Source organism: Nicotiana attenuata, unplaced genomic scaffold (assembly GCF_001879085.1).
Source record: "Nicotiana attenuata strain UT unplaced genomic scaffold, NIATTr2, whole genome shotgun sequence".
NCBI lineage: Eukaryota > Viridiplantae > Streptophyta > Magnoliopsida > Solanales > Solanaceae > Nicotiana > Nicotiana attenuata.
In genome coordinates, this window is record NW_017674965.1 from 40,576 (window position 1) to 56,316 (window position 15,741).

The window sequence follows — 15,741 nt, forward strand, 5'->3', positions numbered from 1 at the left end:
AAAATGCCGAAGAGCAAAAAGAAGATCATAATTAGTCCTTCCAAATTTTCTACAAATATAGTTTTCTCAAATGACGGAAATCCTCCTACACCTGCCTATAAAATCACTCGTCCAATGCAAATGCATATCGAAAAAATGGCGTTCTTTAATCTCTAGTTCTCACTTCACACGCCTCAGAATCCCCTATTTCAGCCCTGCTCGTGGCATTTTCATTTTTAACCAACCCTTTTCACAAATTTGTGTCTTTTAACTTAGAAAATCCAATTCCAACACCATTCCAAATGTTCCCTTTTCCACAACATGACTCTCCTAAAATCTTTATAATGCAATCTTGCAATGGACTTTTGCTTTGTTGTACCAAACATAATCCATTTACATTTAATGAGGATTACTATATATTCAACCCAACTACTCAACAATTCATCACACTTCCTAAACCAGGAGGGGATGTTATTGGGATGAGTTTAGCCTTTGATCCGCGGAAATCGCCTCATTACAAAGTCATCTGTCTCCGAATTTCTGAACTGGAACCTGAGAACCAGATTGAGATTTACTCATCTGAAACTAAGAAATGGAGAGTTTCTGGTCCATCTTTCCCTAAACGTTACGATATAAGTTTCAGACATGGTCTAGTTTACTGGAATGGAGCCATTTATGTGTCATGTAACAAGCGTTTCAATCTGGAACAAGAACAGTTTGAAGAATTTCCTATGCCTAATTGCTTTGATGGACAAGAGTGGGATAAAGAGAATCATAGGATTGTCTATTTTGGAGAGTCTTATGGCCATTTGCACTTAATACAAGTGAGAAGCCAGAAACTAACTTCGTACAATATTTACGAGATGAAAAATGATGGTACTGAGTGGTTCTTGAAATACGAAGTGAATGTTGAAGATGTTGTGTTAGCATATCCTAGGATAATTCGACGTTATCTTGAGCAAACAGATTTTCATTACTGTGCAATGGTTGTGGTTAATGTTGTAAGAGGAGAGAAAGAGGAGGATACTTTCTTGGTTTTGCATATTCCTGAAATGGCCATTCTACGTTACAATTTGGCAGATAAGTCATTTCATATGCTTTGTGATTTTGATAGTGGCCAAAATAAGGGTATTCTTGAGGAATTTGATGAACTTGCTGTATGTCTGCATTTTCATAGCTCAAGCACTTACCAATATATTGAATCTACCTATTATTGGTAAGTCGATTTGTCCCTTCCCCGAACCTTGCGCATAGCAGGAACTTAGTGCATTGAGCTGTCTTTTTATGCTGTCATAATCAATCAATTATATGGTGAAAACAAAGAGAGGTAACTTGCATTGGATTAATGTTCTAATCCGGATTGAGATGTATAATGAATAAACCCTTACTTGACGTACTAGTATTATTCTTGTATTTTCTTATTGTTGGTTCTTTATTATTACATGTTATGTCTTTCGCTTTCATTACTCTATTACATTGTTGTTACTATTATTTGTTGCTTTACTTTCACTATTCTTTGAGCCAAGGGTCTGTCTATCGGAATCAGTCTTTGCATACACATTACTCTCTGCGTACACATTACTCTCCCGAGACCCCACTAATAGGATTACACTAGGTTTACTATTGTTGAAGTGCATTATGAAATACAATATGAATTGTCATTGAATGGTATTTAACAAAAATGGAATTGAGATTTTGATTAAATGAGCTAGGCTAGAGGTACTTCTAACTTCTAAGTTCTAAGAATCCACTTAAAATCTAATATTTACATTCGACATAAGATCATTCATTTATTCAAGTATTAGACAATTTTAACATTCTTGACTGTTATAAAAAGGACATGATTTGGTATAAGATCCAACTTAACTATTTTTTTGAAACAAGAAAAGCTGACATTCCTTGTATTTGAGAATTTAAAGATACTCTAATCATAGGAATTTGGGATCAGCCAAATAAACCAAATTTGGCATCCTACCATCAAAATTCTGTTAACACCATATAAGATCTCACAATAAAGTCAAAACGGACAAGAGAAAAAGCAGTGCAATATCTAAATTTGATCAAAACTTTAGACTTCAACAGGACAAGAAATGGTAAAGGAACAACAAGTTCTTAAAATTCTCCAGTACCTAATCACAGTCTAAGGGAAAAAAACATTAATCCTTCCATCTTCAAAGATCTTGCACGCTCAAACCTATAAATCAAAATGCATTCAAATCATTAGATTCATGAACTACTTACTTAGATAATTGATCTACTGAACTATGCGAACTCAGTAACAATAGAGCAGATAAACTTGCCAAATGGAAGAAGGTAAGTAAAATGTAAGCACCGAAAGACATGTCTATACCTGGAGGAAGTGACTGCTTCAACTTGTCGGCCTTCTCAAAGTCGGACACACAGAGTGTGTAGAGGTACTTGGAGCAGCGAACCTTGAATTTGACCATATCCTTATTCTTCTTGATCTTGACAGATCGTGCATCCTTCCTTCTTGCTGTGAGAAGGAAATCCTTGATTTCGTGGATTTGCTTCGGCTGAAAAAAATTATTCAGTTAAAAAGTTCAATGTCTAATATAAGGATTTAAAAAATGCACAAAGTAGTCTTAAACAAGTTCCAATGCCCAATCTCAACAAATTAAATGGTAATGAACAATTGAACATGAAATATTTGCCTGCTTAACGGGTAAGAACTAATGTATCCAGGACAAAGCAACGAAACGGAAAACAAGGAACCTCAATCATCAAGTTTTAAGATATAATCAAACTGCAGGTCTTTTACAAACTAGTAGAAGACAAGTCACTTCATCAATATTCCCCCAATTGCACAACATATATCAAGTATTTCTAACTAATGTACATATAATGAAGAGAAGAGTCAAGACAGGAACAGCCAATATGCTCGATGGGGTTCAAACAAATAATCCTGAAGAAATTCAGTTACTTCAACAGAAACTGAAAGAAGGTTAAAATTAATACTCATTTAAGTATCAATTGCAAACTCTAATATCTCCACATCAAGAACACAATTGGATATCTTTTCATAGCCGAAAAATCATCAAGGGCCAGTGGCGCACTGTTCAAAACTTAGTTGATAATGAGCCCTCCCATCTACCCTTAGTTTACTCAAGGTGCACCTAACTACACATCACAACGACCAAAGCCCCGGAGGCTCAAGAATGGCTTTCTTTTCATAACCGAAAAAACATTGAGGGGCAAGTTGCACACTGTTCAAAACTTAATTGATAATGCGCCTGTCCCTCTACCCTTCGCCGCTTAACGTGCACCTAATTATATATCACAACCTGCACTCTCACCAATAGACCAAAGCCCTAGACCTGGAGGGGCAAGATTGGCTTTCTTTTCATAACCGAAAAATCATTGAGCGCAGTTGCTTTGTTCAAAACATAACTGATAATGCACCCATCCCTCTACCCTTTGCCACTTAACGTGCACCTAACAACACATCATAACCTGAGCTCTTACGACTAGACCAAAACCTGGGGGCTCAAAATCGGCTTTTTATTCACAGAAAAATCCCAGAAACTTATTAACTCCAAAATAACTACCTTCCACAATAATGTCCATCCTTGTTATCATACAAAAATGTTAGAACAAACCCAAAATAGACAAAAGGAAAACTTCTAATCAAATAAACCTAATAATTTATCATTTTCATTCCTAATCCTCAATCAACATTTACCTCAACTAATCTCCCGACTAGCAAAACAAGATATTTAGTAATCAAAACACCTAATTCTACTATTCGTTCATTAAATTAAAACTAAAGAGTTCACAATAAAAAGAGTAATGTATATATAAGTAGATCTAATAATGTAAAAAACATAAAGGGAGAAAAAATCACCATGATAGGGTCTTCGGGTTAGGGTTTGTTGTTGCTGTGCTGCTGCTGCTGCTGCCAAAGACGAGAGAAAGACAGAAGCAGTAATGTATAAATGGGGTTACTAATAAAACCCTAAGTTGTTAATTTCCAATTTTATCCCTAGCCCGGGAACGGGACCGGGACCGGGACCGGGACCGGCCCAGCCCACTAACAGCCCGTCAGGCCCGGCACAATAACCCACCAAAAATTTTCTTTTTCAGGCCTACTAGCCGTTGGGCAACGGCCCAAAACGGGAAATTTTTTTCTTTTTTTTTTCACCGCCAACTTTGAAATATTACATTTTAGCTCCAAATTCCAACTATAAATACCTCTAACTCTATATTTTGTCTCACCAAAATCCCTCATTCTCTCTAAATTCTCTTTTCTCTGTCTCTTAAACTATTGCTGTTAAGATTCAATAATATTCAGACCTGTCGATTATTATTATTCTTTCGTCTCACGACCAAACTTCTCAATTATTTTTTGGCGTTTGAAGTTAGCAAGAGCGAGCTTTAACAATTTATGGTTATATTTCTTTCTGTTTTCGACACGGCGTTTTGGTATATTCATTCCATCTCTTACTTTATACTTTTGTATAACTCTCATATTTGTTTCTTTATCTTTGAATTTATAGTTTTTGTTATTTTATTTGGATTATGGCTTCAAATGAACGTATATTAAGTAAGGGAACGGGTAAGAATAAAGGTAAAAAAACAGTTAGTAGTATTAGTTCTGTTAATCAACAATCTTCTCATGATTCTGAATATGATTCTTCACAATATAATAATGAAACATATTCACAAAGGAAAATGAAATTTGAGGCTACTGGTAAAAAACAAATAATTAACCCATTTGAAAAATTATTTAATTACGGTAAGAAGATAAATCGGGAAAAAATAACAAAACCGATAGCTAGTGATTGTTTACCTTTTAACTTTACTATTTCTAAAGATATTACTACATGTATTAATAGAGTAGATAATAATCCTTGTTTTAATGGTATTCCTAGAGCTATTTGTAGAAATAATGTTCTGAAATTTTATAGAGAATATCAACAATATTTAATCTCTTTATTTTCAAAACTTAATTGTAGAGTTTCTCTTACATTTAATATTAGTCGTGATGTTCATCACTTAGATTATTTAACAATAACATGTTATTGGATAAATTCTGATTGGGTAATGCAAAAACGTATTATAGCTTATCGCTATATTGAAGATAAACACAATGGTTCTTCTATTGATGCATCTATTCAGGATGTTTTAACGCTTTATGGTCTTAATAACAAAATTATGTGTATTTCGTTTAATAATAACGCTTCTGCTATTTCAACTTTAAAAATACAATCTATACCACCTTTAAATGAAAATTTTCATGTTAGATGCGTATGTGATATTTTTAATTTAATTGTGCGTGATAGCCTTAAATTTTTTGATTCTTATATTACCAAAACTAGAGGTGCAATTGCATTTATTTTTCAAAGTAATTCAACAACTAGAATTGGGGAATTTAGGAGAAAATGCAAAGATTATAATCTTAGACCAAGAACAATACCTTTAGAAATTGTCACAATGTGGGATTCTTTATATATCATGTTAAAAATTGCATATAAATATAGAGAGCCTATATCTGCTACATATAATAATTATATTGAAAATTCTGCTAATTTTTTAATTGATTCAGATTGGGAAGTTGTTAAAGATATTGTTAGATTATTATCAAAATTTTATCAAGCTACTCTAAATTTTGGTGGTAGTTGTTGCCCTAGTGTTAATAATATTTTTCTTTATATAGCTGAAATTGCTTATTTACTCTTTAAATTTAAGGATAATGAAATTTATAGAGACGTTATTATTGCGATGAAGGAAAAAATTAAAAAATATTTTTTTCCCATTCCAGTTATTTTCCAAATTGGTGCTATATTAAATCCTTGTATTAAATTATTTTATGCAGAAGAATTAACAAGAGTATTATATGAACACTTAGAAATTGCTGAGGGAGAAAATCCAGATTTGGAAACTGCTAAATCTAGTATATTTTCAAACATTTCTGCATTATATGATTATTATCATAAATTAATATATAGTGTTACACCAAATATTCCTACCTCTGATTCTACTAACTCTTCACAAAAAAGCTTTAGAAGTTTTTCTGTTTGGCAGGAATTTGTCGCTCTACAACGTCAATCTCGAATCGATTTTAATGAGCTTGATTTTTATTTGAAGCTTGGTACGGCAGATCGATATTCTAATATTGACATTTTGCAATGGTGGAAGGACAACTCAAAAGAATTACCCGTTCTTTCTAAAATGGCTCGGGATGTGCTAAGTATTCCAGTTTCAACCGTGGCATCAGAATATGCTTTTAGTCAAGAAAGCATGCAAATCAGAGACAACAACCATTCATTGGTTGGGCCGACATTGGAAATGCTGGTATGTTTCAAAGATTGGGTTAGATCAGATCGAAGAAATCAAGGCGTAGAAGAAAAGCAATCAGAGGATAAAGCACTTGAAGAGGTTACTGACCAAAGCAGCGAAAGCGATTGAGCGATAATTAAGATAACCAAATTCCAATTAATCCTCCTCAAATTGATATTGGGGAGATGACTAATTTTATTAGAATCTTTTGAGACTAGAATCCGAAATATCTCGTTAAGAGTGAAAAGATCTCAACTATCTTACCACATTCCAACGGTGGTTTGTCTACTGAAACTAAGTCTCTCTCTCTCACACACACACACATATAACCGTGATATAACCGTGATGTCCGGTCCAGCTTGTGCGTACCTCGACTAATTTCATAAACTATCTGCCACCTCCCACCAATAACGGATACCAGCTAAACTCTTTTTCTTCTTTGAGAAGATGGAAACTTAACTTCCCAACTCTTACAATTTGCAAGTAACCAAGGTATTATGCCAGTAGGCTATAATGGGAGTCACTTACAATGAGCACAAGGCAAATATCCACTGAAGTAAACCTCTTAGTTTAAAAATAAGAAATCAGAAAACCACTACTTGGTGAGTTGATGTACAGGACTGCATGTTAAAAATAAACAAGAAGTTGATCAAACTACCTTTCTAGCAAAGAGTACAAGCGACTACGACTTAAGAGATACAAATGTGTCACCTAGTATTAAAAGCATTTTCGATGAACAACAGAAGGTCCACTCTCGTCGTAATCTGCCTTAGTTATGTGCTGGTTTTGAGGGAAGACAACTTTGGCAAGTATAGCACCACCAATCCATGCTGAATATGAAGTCAAGTTCTCTGGCATATATTCTGGAGGCTGTAAGAATATCAGGAAAAAGGAAACTTAGTAACTACAAAAAGTCAAAACTGAAGTGCTAAAATTGTTGGAACTTTAAGTGGAGCATTAAAACGATCTAGAGGTACGATATGAATGGAGGATATCCTGCCAGTACATATCAAACAAAACAAACAATTATTCCTTCCAATGATCTGCTCCCCGGTTTTCTAACTATCGTAAGTAAGGTGGTAGCTCTTCATTCATGAACGAGCACTTATTCATAAGAGAAGCAAAGTGGCAGCTCCTGATTAAGCAACCTGGAGTTTCCGCAATGACTTGGGCTGACAATATTATGTTTGCCATAATGGGCTGCTTTTATGATGGAAACATTAAAGCGGTAATGGCATTATCGACATGGAGAACGAATAAGCATATACAGCTAGAAGCATTTGATCACTGCCAAGAAGTGAAAGGAATGCTAAGCTGTCAATTAAAGATTAACAATAAGATACCTTTACAAGCGAAGGACGAACTGCTGATGAGCAAAGCGTAGCTTCTCTTTGGAACCGCTCCTCAAAACCTACAACCACAAGCAACACAAAGGTTAGCAGCCATAACAGCAGTTTCCTGCAATATAAGGAAATCTAGTAGAGCTTCAATCAGAAAGCTTCTTTACTCATAATGGATTCAAGAAATGAACAACTAGCACATGGTCCAGACATAATACAAGTTCAAACTACAAGTATTACGCTACTATTTTATTTGCAAGACCCAAGGAACAACAGAGTCTACACTTTACAAATGGCCAGTGCAAACTTCAAAAGGAAGGAGGTAGTTCAGGCATGTCCAATCTATCCGTGCCAACTGACTGATTGAGGGCCTCTCGACCCATTCCTCTCTTCACCTTACACTCATAACTCAACCAAACAGATAAGAGAAATATCTTAACACACATTGAGACACCATTATAAGAACTTTTTACCTTCATTTGCAATATATGTTAGCCAATGTAGTGATGGGGAGGACGAACAAATTCTACTTCTCTTCTTTGTTTTTTTAATTGCACTTCTCTTCATTGTGATACTCCATACTGATCTACCTGCCTACCGCTTTTTCTTTGGGGGGGGGGGGTGATAAGGTAAGATATTATTAATACAGGTACCAAGATGGTACAGATATATCTACCTGCCTACCACAAGTTACTATTATTGTTGTTATTGTAGACAAAAGTATAACTACAGGAGAAAGCTGTGTCATTTACTATTATTTTAAATACCAACTCTTTTTAATTTGTTAATCAACGTGGTGTCTGGATGACCTTGGGCACTCCTCGACTGATCCAACGAGCAGTCTTTCAAAGACCAAAAGCACAAGTATTGATGCAAGCCTACCCACCAAGGCCGAAGCAGATTGGTTCCCACTGAGTGTTGGAGCTGGGAATAGAATCAGGACATTTCCAAGTTATTACTCATATGCCTCAACCACTCAGCCATCCCTATGGGGACTTATCAATGCTAACTCATCAATAAGTCGATCAGCTCTTCGCTTTTCATTTGGGATAATGTGCACGTTATAAATCTAAACCAGTTTGGTAAGATCAGGATTTGTGACCTGGAACTTGGAAGAAAACCAATCGAAGGGAGAAACTCTCGCTCTGATCAAAAGCATACTCATCATCATTTCAATATATTTTGTTTGTCATCACCATGTTGGCATCCGCTGAGAATATTACAGGAATAGACACAACTTCCTACTTAGGAGAGGGGGAAGGGAGACGTTGAGACAGCCTTTATGTTTCACCCTTTGCTTGTCAAACAGTAGCAGTAGCCATCAAGCATGTGAAGCACAAGCCAATTCTATTAAGGAGAAGATATATTTTGTGGACAACAATTATTGCTGCTGACTGCTACTTATGGTCCAGTAGATATGTTATAGTAAAATTCCCTGACAAGATTGCAATAGCTAGCTGCTTAGGCAATTGGTGGAAAATTACTCAATGTCCCCCCCCCCCCCCCCCTTTCCCCAAACCAAAACAAGCATAGAAAGAAATGCTATCAGGATAATCTACACAAAAGAAGGCTAGGTCATCAAAGAATTTGAGGATGACTATTCCTGCATTATGATTGTGTCAAGAGTTTAGTGAGGAAAAGAAAAGCAAGCCATGCTAGATCTAAGTGCACTCAATCTCAAATTTATCCAGTAAATAAATATTGAAATCTTGCCAAAAAAAGTTCCAATAACGGAACATAAAAAGGAGTATTACACTTCCCAGTCGCATTAATTTGAAAGAGAAAAGGACTGCCTGTCAATTGTCATACAACCAGCATTTCAAACATCCAATAAAATTGAACTACTTGAGACAAAATCAACAAACTTGCAATGCCGACGTCAATGAGGAATGCCTTTATAAAATAAAAAACCAACAAAACGAGGAAAAACTAATACAGAGAAATACGAACATTTGTCAGTCACATTCATCTAAACAAAGAGATGAAGACTGACCAGTTATAGTAGCAGTGCCACCACAAAGCACTGTGTTCTCTAGCAGCTGGCGGTGATTTTCAGATGACACAGACGAAATACTATGAACAAGCTGCTCGACTATTCCATGAGTATCATTACCCAATATAGATGGTTGAAACAATGCCTCTCCAACTGTGTATCTTTCTTTTCCAATTGTGATTACCTAAAATACAAAAAGAGAAATGAGATCCATTCGAACATCAACAGTTCAACATGCAAGATAAGGATGACAGAACGACAACAAACGAAGGGCTGCCAGAGAAAATTTTGTCAAAACCAGTAGACTGTAATACACCATGATCCTAAAATACAACTCCCTTACTCCTATTAATGTCTAGTGTTTAGAGGAGTGCAAAATGCTCACAGCCCTTTAGTTCCTTTCTCTAAGATACTTGCTTAGTTCTCCGGTATTCAAGGATCATCATTCACATTGAAGGTAAGACCCCATTTCTGAATGTCCTTTAGAGAAATTGAATAAAGGATTTCTTTCAGCAGTTTGAGAACAAAAGGTCCTATTTACCTTAAGAAACCAGAAGAAGTTGTAGAAATTAGAGATGTTTAATACAATGAATTGGTTTACAATCAAATTTGTACTGTGGTAACTAATAAGCTGAAAAGTAGTGCATAGAAACCTGTCCATCCGGCAGAGTATGTTTCTCTTCCATGCATGATTGTTGAAGCTTCTCATAGGCAATATCATCATCAGCACAGCATGCATAGCGCTCTTTCAATTTTTCCACATCAGAAATATTGAGTTTCACTGTTGGATTTGATTTACTAAGCTCATCTGCTAACAGCTTTGTCAAATCCAAACCCCCAATTTCCAACCTTCTTGATGCTATGTGTTGAACAGCACCCTCGATGACAGGTGCAATATCTAAAAAGTCATTAGAAAAGACAGCAGGAAGAACTATGAGAAATCAACACTGATGGGAGAAAAAACAAAGAAATGTAAAGCAACATTTCCAAAATAGAGTACAAACAGTTCATCTTTTAGAAGTAAAGAAGCACATATAAAGAAGTTGAATATTTGTTATAGGCAGAATAAGGAAAATTCATATTTCGGATAGCAAACAGAGCAAAATCAATTCTCATAGTTCCTTTATCTGAGGAAAGAAAAAAATACATCTTTATTCTGCTCATTCCACTGAATAGAGGCTATAAGTCTCTTTTCTTTCTATCAATTTATTTGGATGAGGTAACATAAATCTTATAAAATGTAAGCACCAAATGGGTGCCAAGCCTGTATGAAACTGGTGGTAGCGATGAGTGATAAATTCCTCCTACTGCTCATATTTTCTCAAAAAACAAAATTGAGTTACTATGAGCTCTCATATTCCGATACTCTTAAAACTCAAATGATGAAGCCTCTTAATGTACGGAAGAACAATGCAGCATTTATATGCAAAAGAGTGATATTACAACGTTGCAAGCTAATATCCTCCTCATTGAAGCACAAATCCAAATTTTCAAAATGCAAGAAGATGAATAAAGTATTCAAGGTCACTGAGAATTAATGTGCTCTAGATAGGTGTGCTGTTCACCAGGTGTCAAGTGTTGCACACACACTTCTCTTGAATATATATCTAGAATATATTTCTGGGGCGGTAGTGGTGAACTTGGCCAAAGAAGGTGAAACCGTGGAAACACGAGTGAACATGTGCAGCAGAACAGGGAGAAAGAAGGTATCACCCATTTTTGTCCTGAAGACAACAATTTGTTAGATGCAATCCTCTTTCTACAACCATTGCTCTCTTTCTTAACACTCTTCTTGCGGATATGCTTCTCATCAATGGAGATTGCACCTACCATATGTGCTCCCTAATACCTCTAACCACTTGTTCTTTGTGAAATTACCTTAATCGAGGAAAGGCAGTAGCTTGAAACCTTTCATGACCTACCCTTTTCTTTTTCTGGAGCTCATATTTAAGGTTAGTGTATTCACTCTTTTTTGTGGATGCACGTGTTCTTTTGGATATGGTGCTATTCCTAATTGATGTGGCTGAAGCAAGGTGGAAGGGGCTATAATAGGCCCATTTGGTACAATTTCTATTCATAAATCAGCATAACTACAGTACAGCTCGAAAGGCTCAACTCTAGATAGACAAAGAAAATGCAGAATATTGAGGGGCATATCAACTGCAGCCACCACAGGCTGGATTATTACCCTGACCTCTTGCTCGAAACTAATAAAACCAACTGTATTACTAAGTTTTTCCAACCAAAACTGCAATCATAGCCACATTCTCAAGCATTTAATGTCTCTTTTCACTTATACTTTGCAACTTGAAGGAAATAGCAACAAATGTAAGCAGACAATATTGCTACCCAATGACTACATAAATGGGCCTAATCAGATAACGCGAGACTAAGTGACAGCAAAAGCAAAGAATCTTCAATTACACGGATATTGAAGGATGAAAAGTTTTAAGGTAATGCAAATACCAATTTTCCCATGACCAACATCAACGGTGCAGCCAGATATGCGTCCAACAGCATAAAGCGACAATACTGCTTGCTCAGAGGCATAAAACCCCGAGATGTTAAATGTTTCAAACATCAATTGCACCAATTGTTCCCTAACAGCCTGTTAAGACAAACACAGTGATATATATTAATTACACTTTTCATACAAGTTACTATACGCAGTAAAGACATCAACATGATGTCGCACTTGAAAACAATAAGCCAAATCTAGCATTTAGCACTAATAACTTACTATTTTCTCCATATTTCAAGAATTTTCTTCAACATTACAGACCAAGCCAATTACTAATCCCTCTTTAAGCTTCATGACTAGATATGCTGAATTACAGAAAACCATGTCACCTAGGACATTGCCTTTTTATTTATTTTTTCTTTGAGATACTATTCCCATTTAATTTATTTTTTCTCTTAGATATTATTCGGTTTTTATTTATTTGTCTCTTAGATACTATTCCCTTTTCTTTCTTTTTTTAATATCGGTGGTGTCCGGACCAACTTGCGTGCACCTTGAACAGCATGTCCCGTCCACAAGCGCAGGTTTTGAAGATAATCATGTCCACCAAGACTGAAGTAAATGGGCTTATACCAAAGGTTGTAATTAGGATTTGAAACTGGGATCTCCAGGTTCTCTTAGTTACTGTTCCTTAGCAAAGGAGTTTAGCTTTTCAAACTGACATTACAGCTCATCCAAGTGCAATTCTTGTAAATCATTTTCTTGTCATTTGCATTGCTAACTAAAGTAGCTTTTATACAGAAACTGAACTCCTTTCTAGCAGCTATATACTCAAAGACCATTCATTAGTTTCTGGAGAAAATTTGGTGATGGCCCCTAAAAAATAAATAAATTACTGAAACTCTGAAAAAGTTTGTTTTAATAAAAGAATCAACAGCTCACCTTGGGAGTGCAGAGTGGGTCAGTGAACAAAATTTGGCCTTCATTTCCAATTTCCCAACCAAGACCAGTGTAAAGAACATGGTGCAACAGGTCTTCCATGGCATCCCAATCTTTAATGAAACCTCTCTCAATGGGATCCACAGTGATATCCTCCTCCTCCTCAACCAAGGAACCTTCATCATCTTCAGGAATGCGTTTCATTTGGGTCGGTATTACCTAAACCATACATTTCCAAAGTAAGAAAAGAAAAGCAATAACTACCGTATTACCATCTCAAAACCCAAAAATTCACAGATTAAGTAAATAGCAGAAAGTTCCAAATTTCAAGCTCTTTGCTTATGGGGTTTTTCTTGTATTTTGGCAGAGTTAGTACCATATATTCCTAAAGCAAAAAGGACAGCCCGGCACACAAAGCTCCCGCTATGCGCGAGGTCCGAGGAAGGGCCGGACCACAAGGGTCTATCATAAGCAGCCTTACCTTGCATTTTTGCAAGAGGCTGTTTCCACGGCTCGAACTCATGACCTCCTAGTCACATGGCAGCAACTTTATAGTTACCGCAAGGCTCCCCTTCTCCTAAAGCAAAAAAAAAGAGTAACAAATACAGCATTACCATCTTAAACCCCAAAAATTCAAACAAATTGGAGTTAAGTGGCAGAAAGTTCCAATCCTGACACCCTATTCTTATGGGGTTTTCTTAAAGTTTAGTACCATATATTACCAAAGTAAGAAAAGAGTAACAAATATACTGTATTTTTGCTGACCAGTACCATATACTGTATTACCATCTTAAATCCCAAAAACACACAAAATGGGGCAAAATAGCAAGTAAATAGCAGAGAGTTCCAAAACTGGAAGCTCTTTTCTTCTGTTTTTTTTTTAAAATACTTTTGAAGAATTAGTACCATATATTACAAAAGCAAGAAAAACAAAGAAATACCTACATTATACTATCCTAAAACCCAAAAATTCATACAAATTGGAGTAAATAGCAGAAATTTCAAATCTTGAAGCTCTATTCTAATGGGTTTTTCTCATACTTTAGTACCATAGATTACCATTGTAAAACTCAAATTTTTCACACAAATTGGGTAAAATAGCAAGAAAACAGCATAAAGTTCCAATTTTGAAGCTATATATTTGTGGGGGGGGGGGGGGGGGTTTCAAGTATGGAAAAGAGGAGAGTACCATAGAAGGAGATTGATCGGGAACAGCAAACCCAGCTTTGAGTAATTTAGAACCAGCATCCACTACTACTGCCTCCATTCTTCACAATTATTCTCTTTCCTCACAGTAGTCAACAGTGGAGTTGTAAGAGGAAAGGGGTATTTGGTGAAGAGTGTGTGTGTGTGAGAGAGAGAGAGGGAGAGCAGAGAATTTTGGCGGAAATTGAAAATGGTGGCTATTCCCACCTCTTTTCTTTTCTTTCCCTTTTCATCTTCTTTACTCAAACTTGTTCTTTCTCTTTTCTTTTGTTCTTTTTGTTCTTTAAATTTAAATGGGGGGCTTTTTTCTTTTGTTCTTTAAATTTAAATGGGGGACTTTGGCAAGGTAAAACCTTGCATAATTGGTAAAGTTGCTCCTATGTTACCAAGAGCCGCCTAAATAACTTAATACAAAAATATAGGGTAAGGTCGCGTACGATAAATTTTTGTGGTCCGATCCTTTCTCGGACTCGCGCATAGCGAGAGCTTAATGCATCGGGCTAACCTTTATTTTGGATTGTGCCTTTGTGGTCCAGCCCTTTCCCGGATCTCGAGTAAAACGCAGTTTTGAACCACGTTTTACCTTAACGTCAGGTAAAACGCGTTTCGATACTGAGTGACCAAAATATGTCAAATGCAGTTTTGAACCACGTTTTACCTTAACGTCAGGTAAAACGCGTTCGATACTGCGTTTTATCAAAACGCCTTTTGTAAACGCGTTTTACCTATTTTGTGGGCCCACCATTAGCTCTTCTGCGCTTAACTGACATAACAAAAATTCAAATATGTAAAACGCCCTTTTAAACTGCATTTTACTTCCAAAAATTTGACCCCCTCGGATTGGGTATTACCTTATTTAAAGGCGTTAAGGGTTTTGCAAAAAATCATTCAGAAATACTCCAACTTCGTGATAAATTTTTCTTCTTGTTAAATTCTCAAGCTTTCTTCATAATGTCTGAAGAGCGAAAAGTAAGGGTAAACGAAGAGCGAGGAAATAATTTCTCTCCTACTTTACATAATCCAAAAGACGACTAGTAAACTTCAATTTTTCTTTGTGTTACGATGTTTATTTTTGCCGTATTGAATTTGTATTAACACTCATATATTCCACATGGGGTACCGTCCAGATATGAATTTTACAAGTTATGAACCCACGCTCAGTTGGAATATGCGTAGTTTTGGTGTGTTGGATCGCGGTGGTCCATCCGGGAGTCATCACCAACATGATAATGTCCATCATGGAATGTCAGCACATTACGACTTGTAAGTGAAGTGATATAGCTATATGTAAAGCATTTATCAATTTCAGTAGCTTATTATTTTGTTGTTTGTGCAGTGAAAGCGAGCAACTTGATGGTCCTGTCCTCACTCAGATGCCCGTAGACGACGTATTTACTCGGGATTTGGCAGATGCGCAGAGTCAGAAAGATAATAGTGATTATGACAACAATGCCGACGAGTCTGGAGATGACACACCCTTCCCTGACGAGGGTGATGAGGAGGAGGAAGAGAATGCCGAACCTGAG

The 15,741-nt window shown here is 36.2% G+C and overlaps 3 protein-coding genes across 3 annotated transcripts; 1 reads left to right on the forward strand and 2 right to left on the reverse strand.

The window, feature by feature from the left end:
* Positions 1-323: 323 nt before the first annotated feature.
* Positions 324-1,199, forward strand: LOC109219517 (F-box protein At5g07610-like). Its single transcript, XM_019383974.1, has one exon. It carries the CDS (start codon positions 324-326, stop codon positions 1,197-1,199), a length of 876 nt encoding a protein of 291 aa, XP_019239519.1.
* A 724-nt stretch (positions 1,200-1,923) lies between these two features.
* LOC109219519 (60S ribosomal protein L38-like) lies at positions 1,924-3,949 on the reverse strand. Its single transcript, XM_019383976.1, has 3 exons — positions 3,842-3,949; positions 2,330-2,513; positions 1,924-2,173 (listed from the first exon to the last, which is right to left on the reverse strand). The coding sequence occupies exons 1-3, from the start codon at positions 3,842-3,844 to the stop codon at positions 2,151-2,153; spliced, it is 210 nt and encodes a 69-aa protein (XP_019239521.1). The 5' UTR covers positions 3,845-3,949; the 3' UTR covers positions 1,924-2,150.
* A 2,803-nt stretch (positions 3,950-6,752) lies between these two features.
* On the reverse strand, positions 6,753-14,471 carry LOC109219518 (actin-related protein 7). The gene is made up of 7 exons (XM_019383975.1): positions 14,199-14,471; positions 13,013-13,228; positions 12,076-12,217; positions 10,263-10,507; positions 9,610-9,793; positions 7,620-7,687; positions 6,753-7,146 (listed from the first exon to the last, which is right to left on the reverse strand). The coding sequence occupies exons 1-7, from the start codon at positions 14,274-14,276 to the stop codon at positions 6,994-6,996; spliced, it is 1,086 nt and encodes a 361-aa protein (XP_019239520.1). The 5' UTR covers positions 14,277-14,471; the 3' UTR covers positions 6,753-6,993.
* Positions 14,472-15,741: the final 1,270 nt, after the last annotated feature.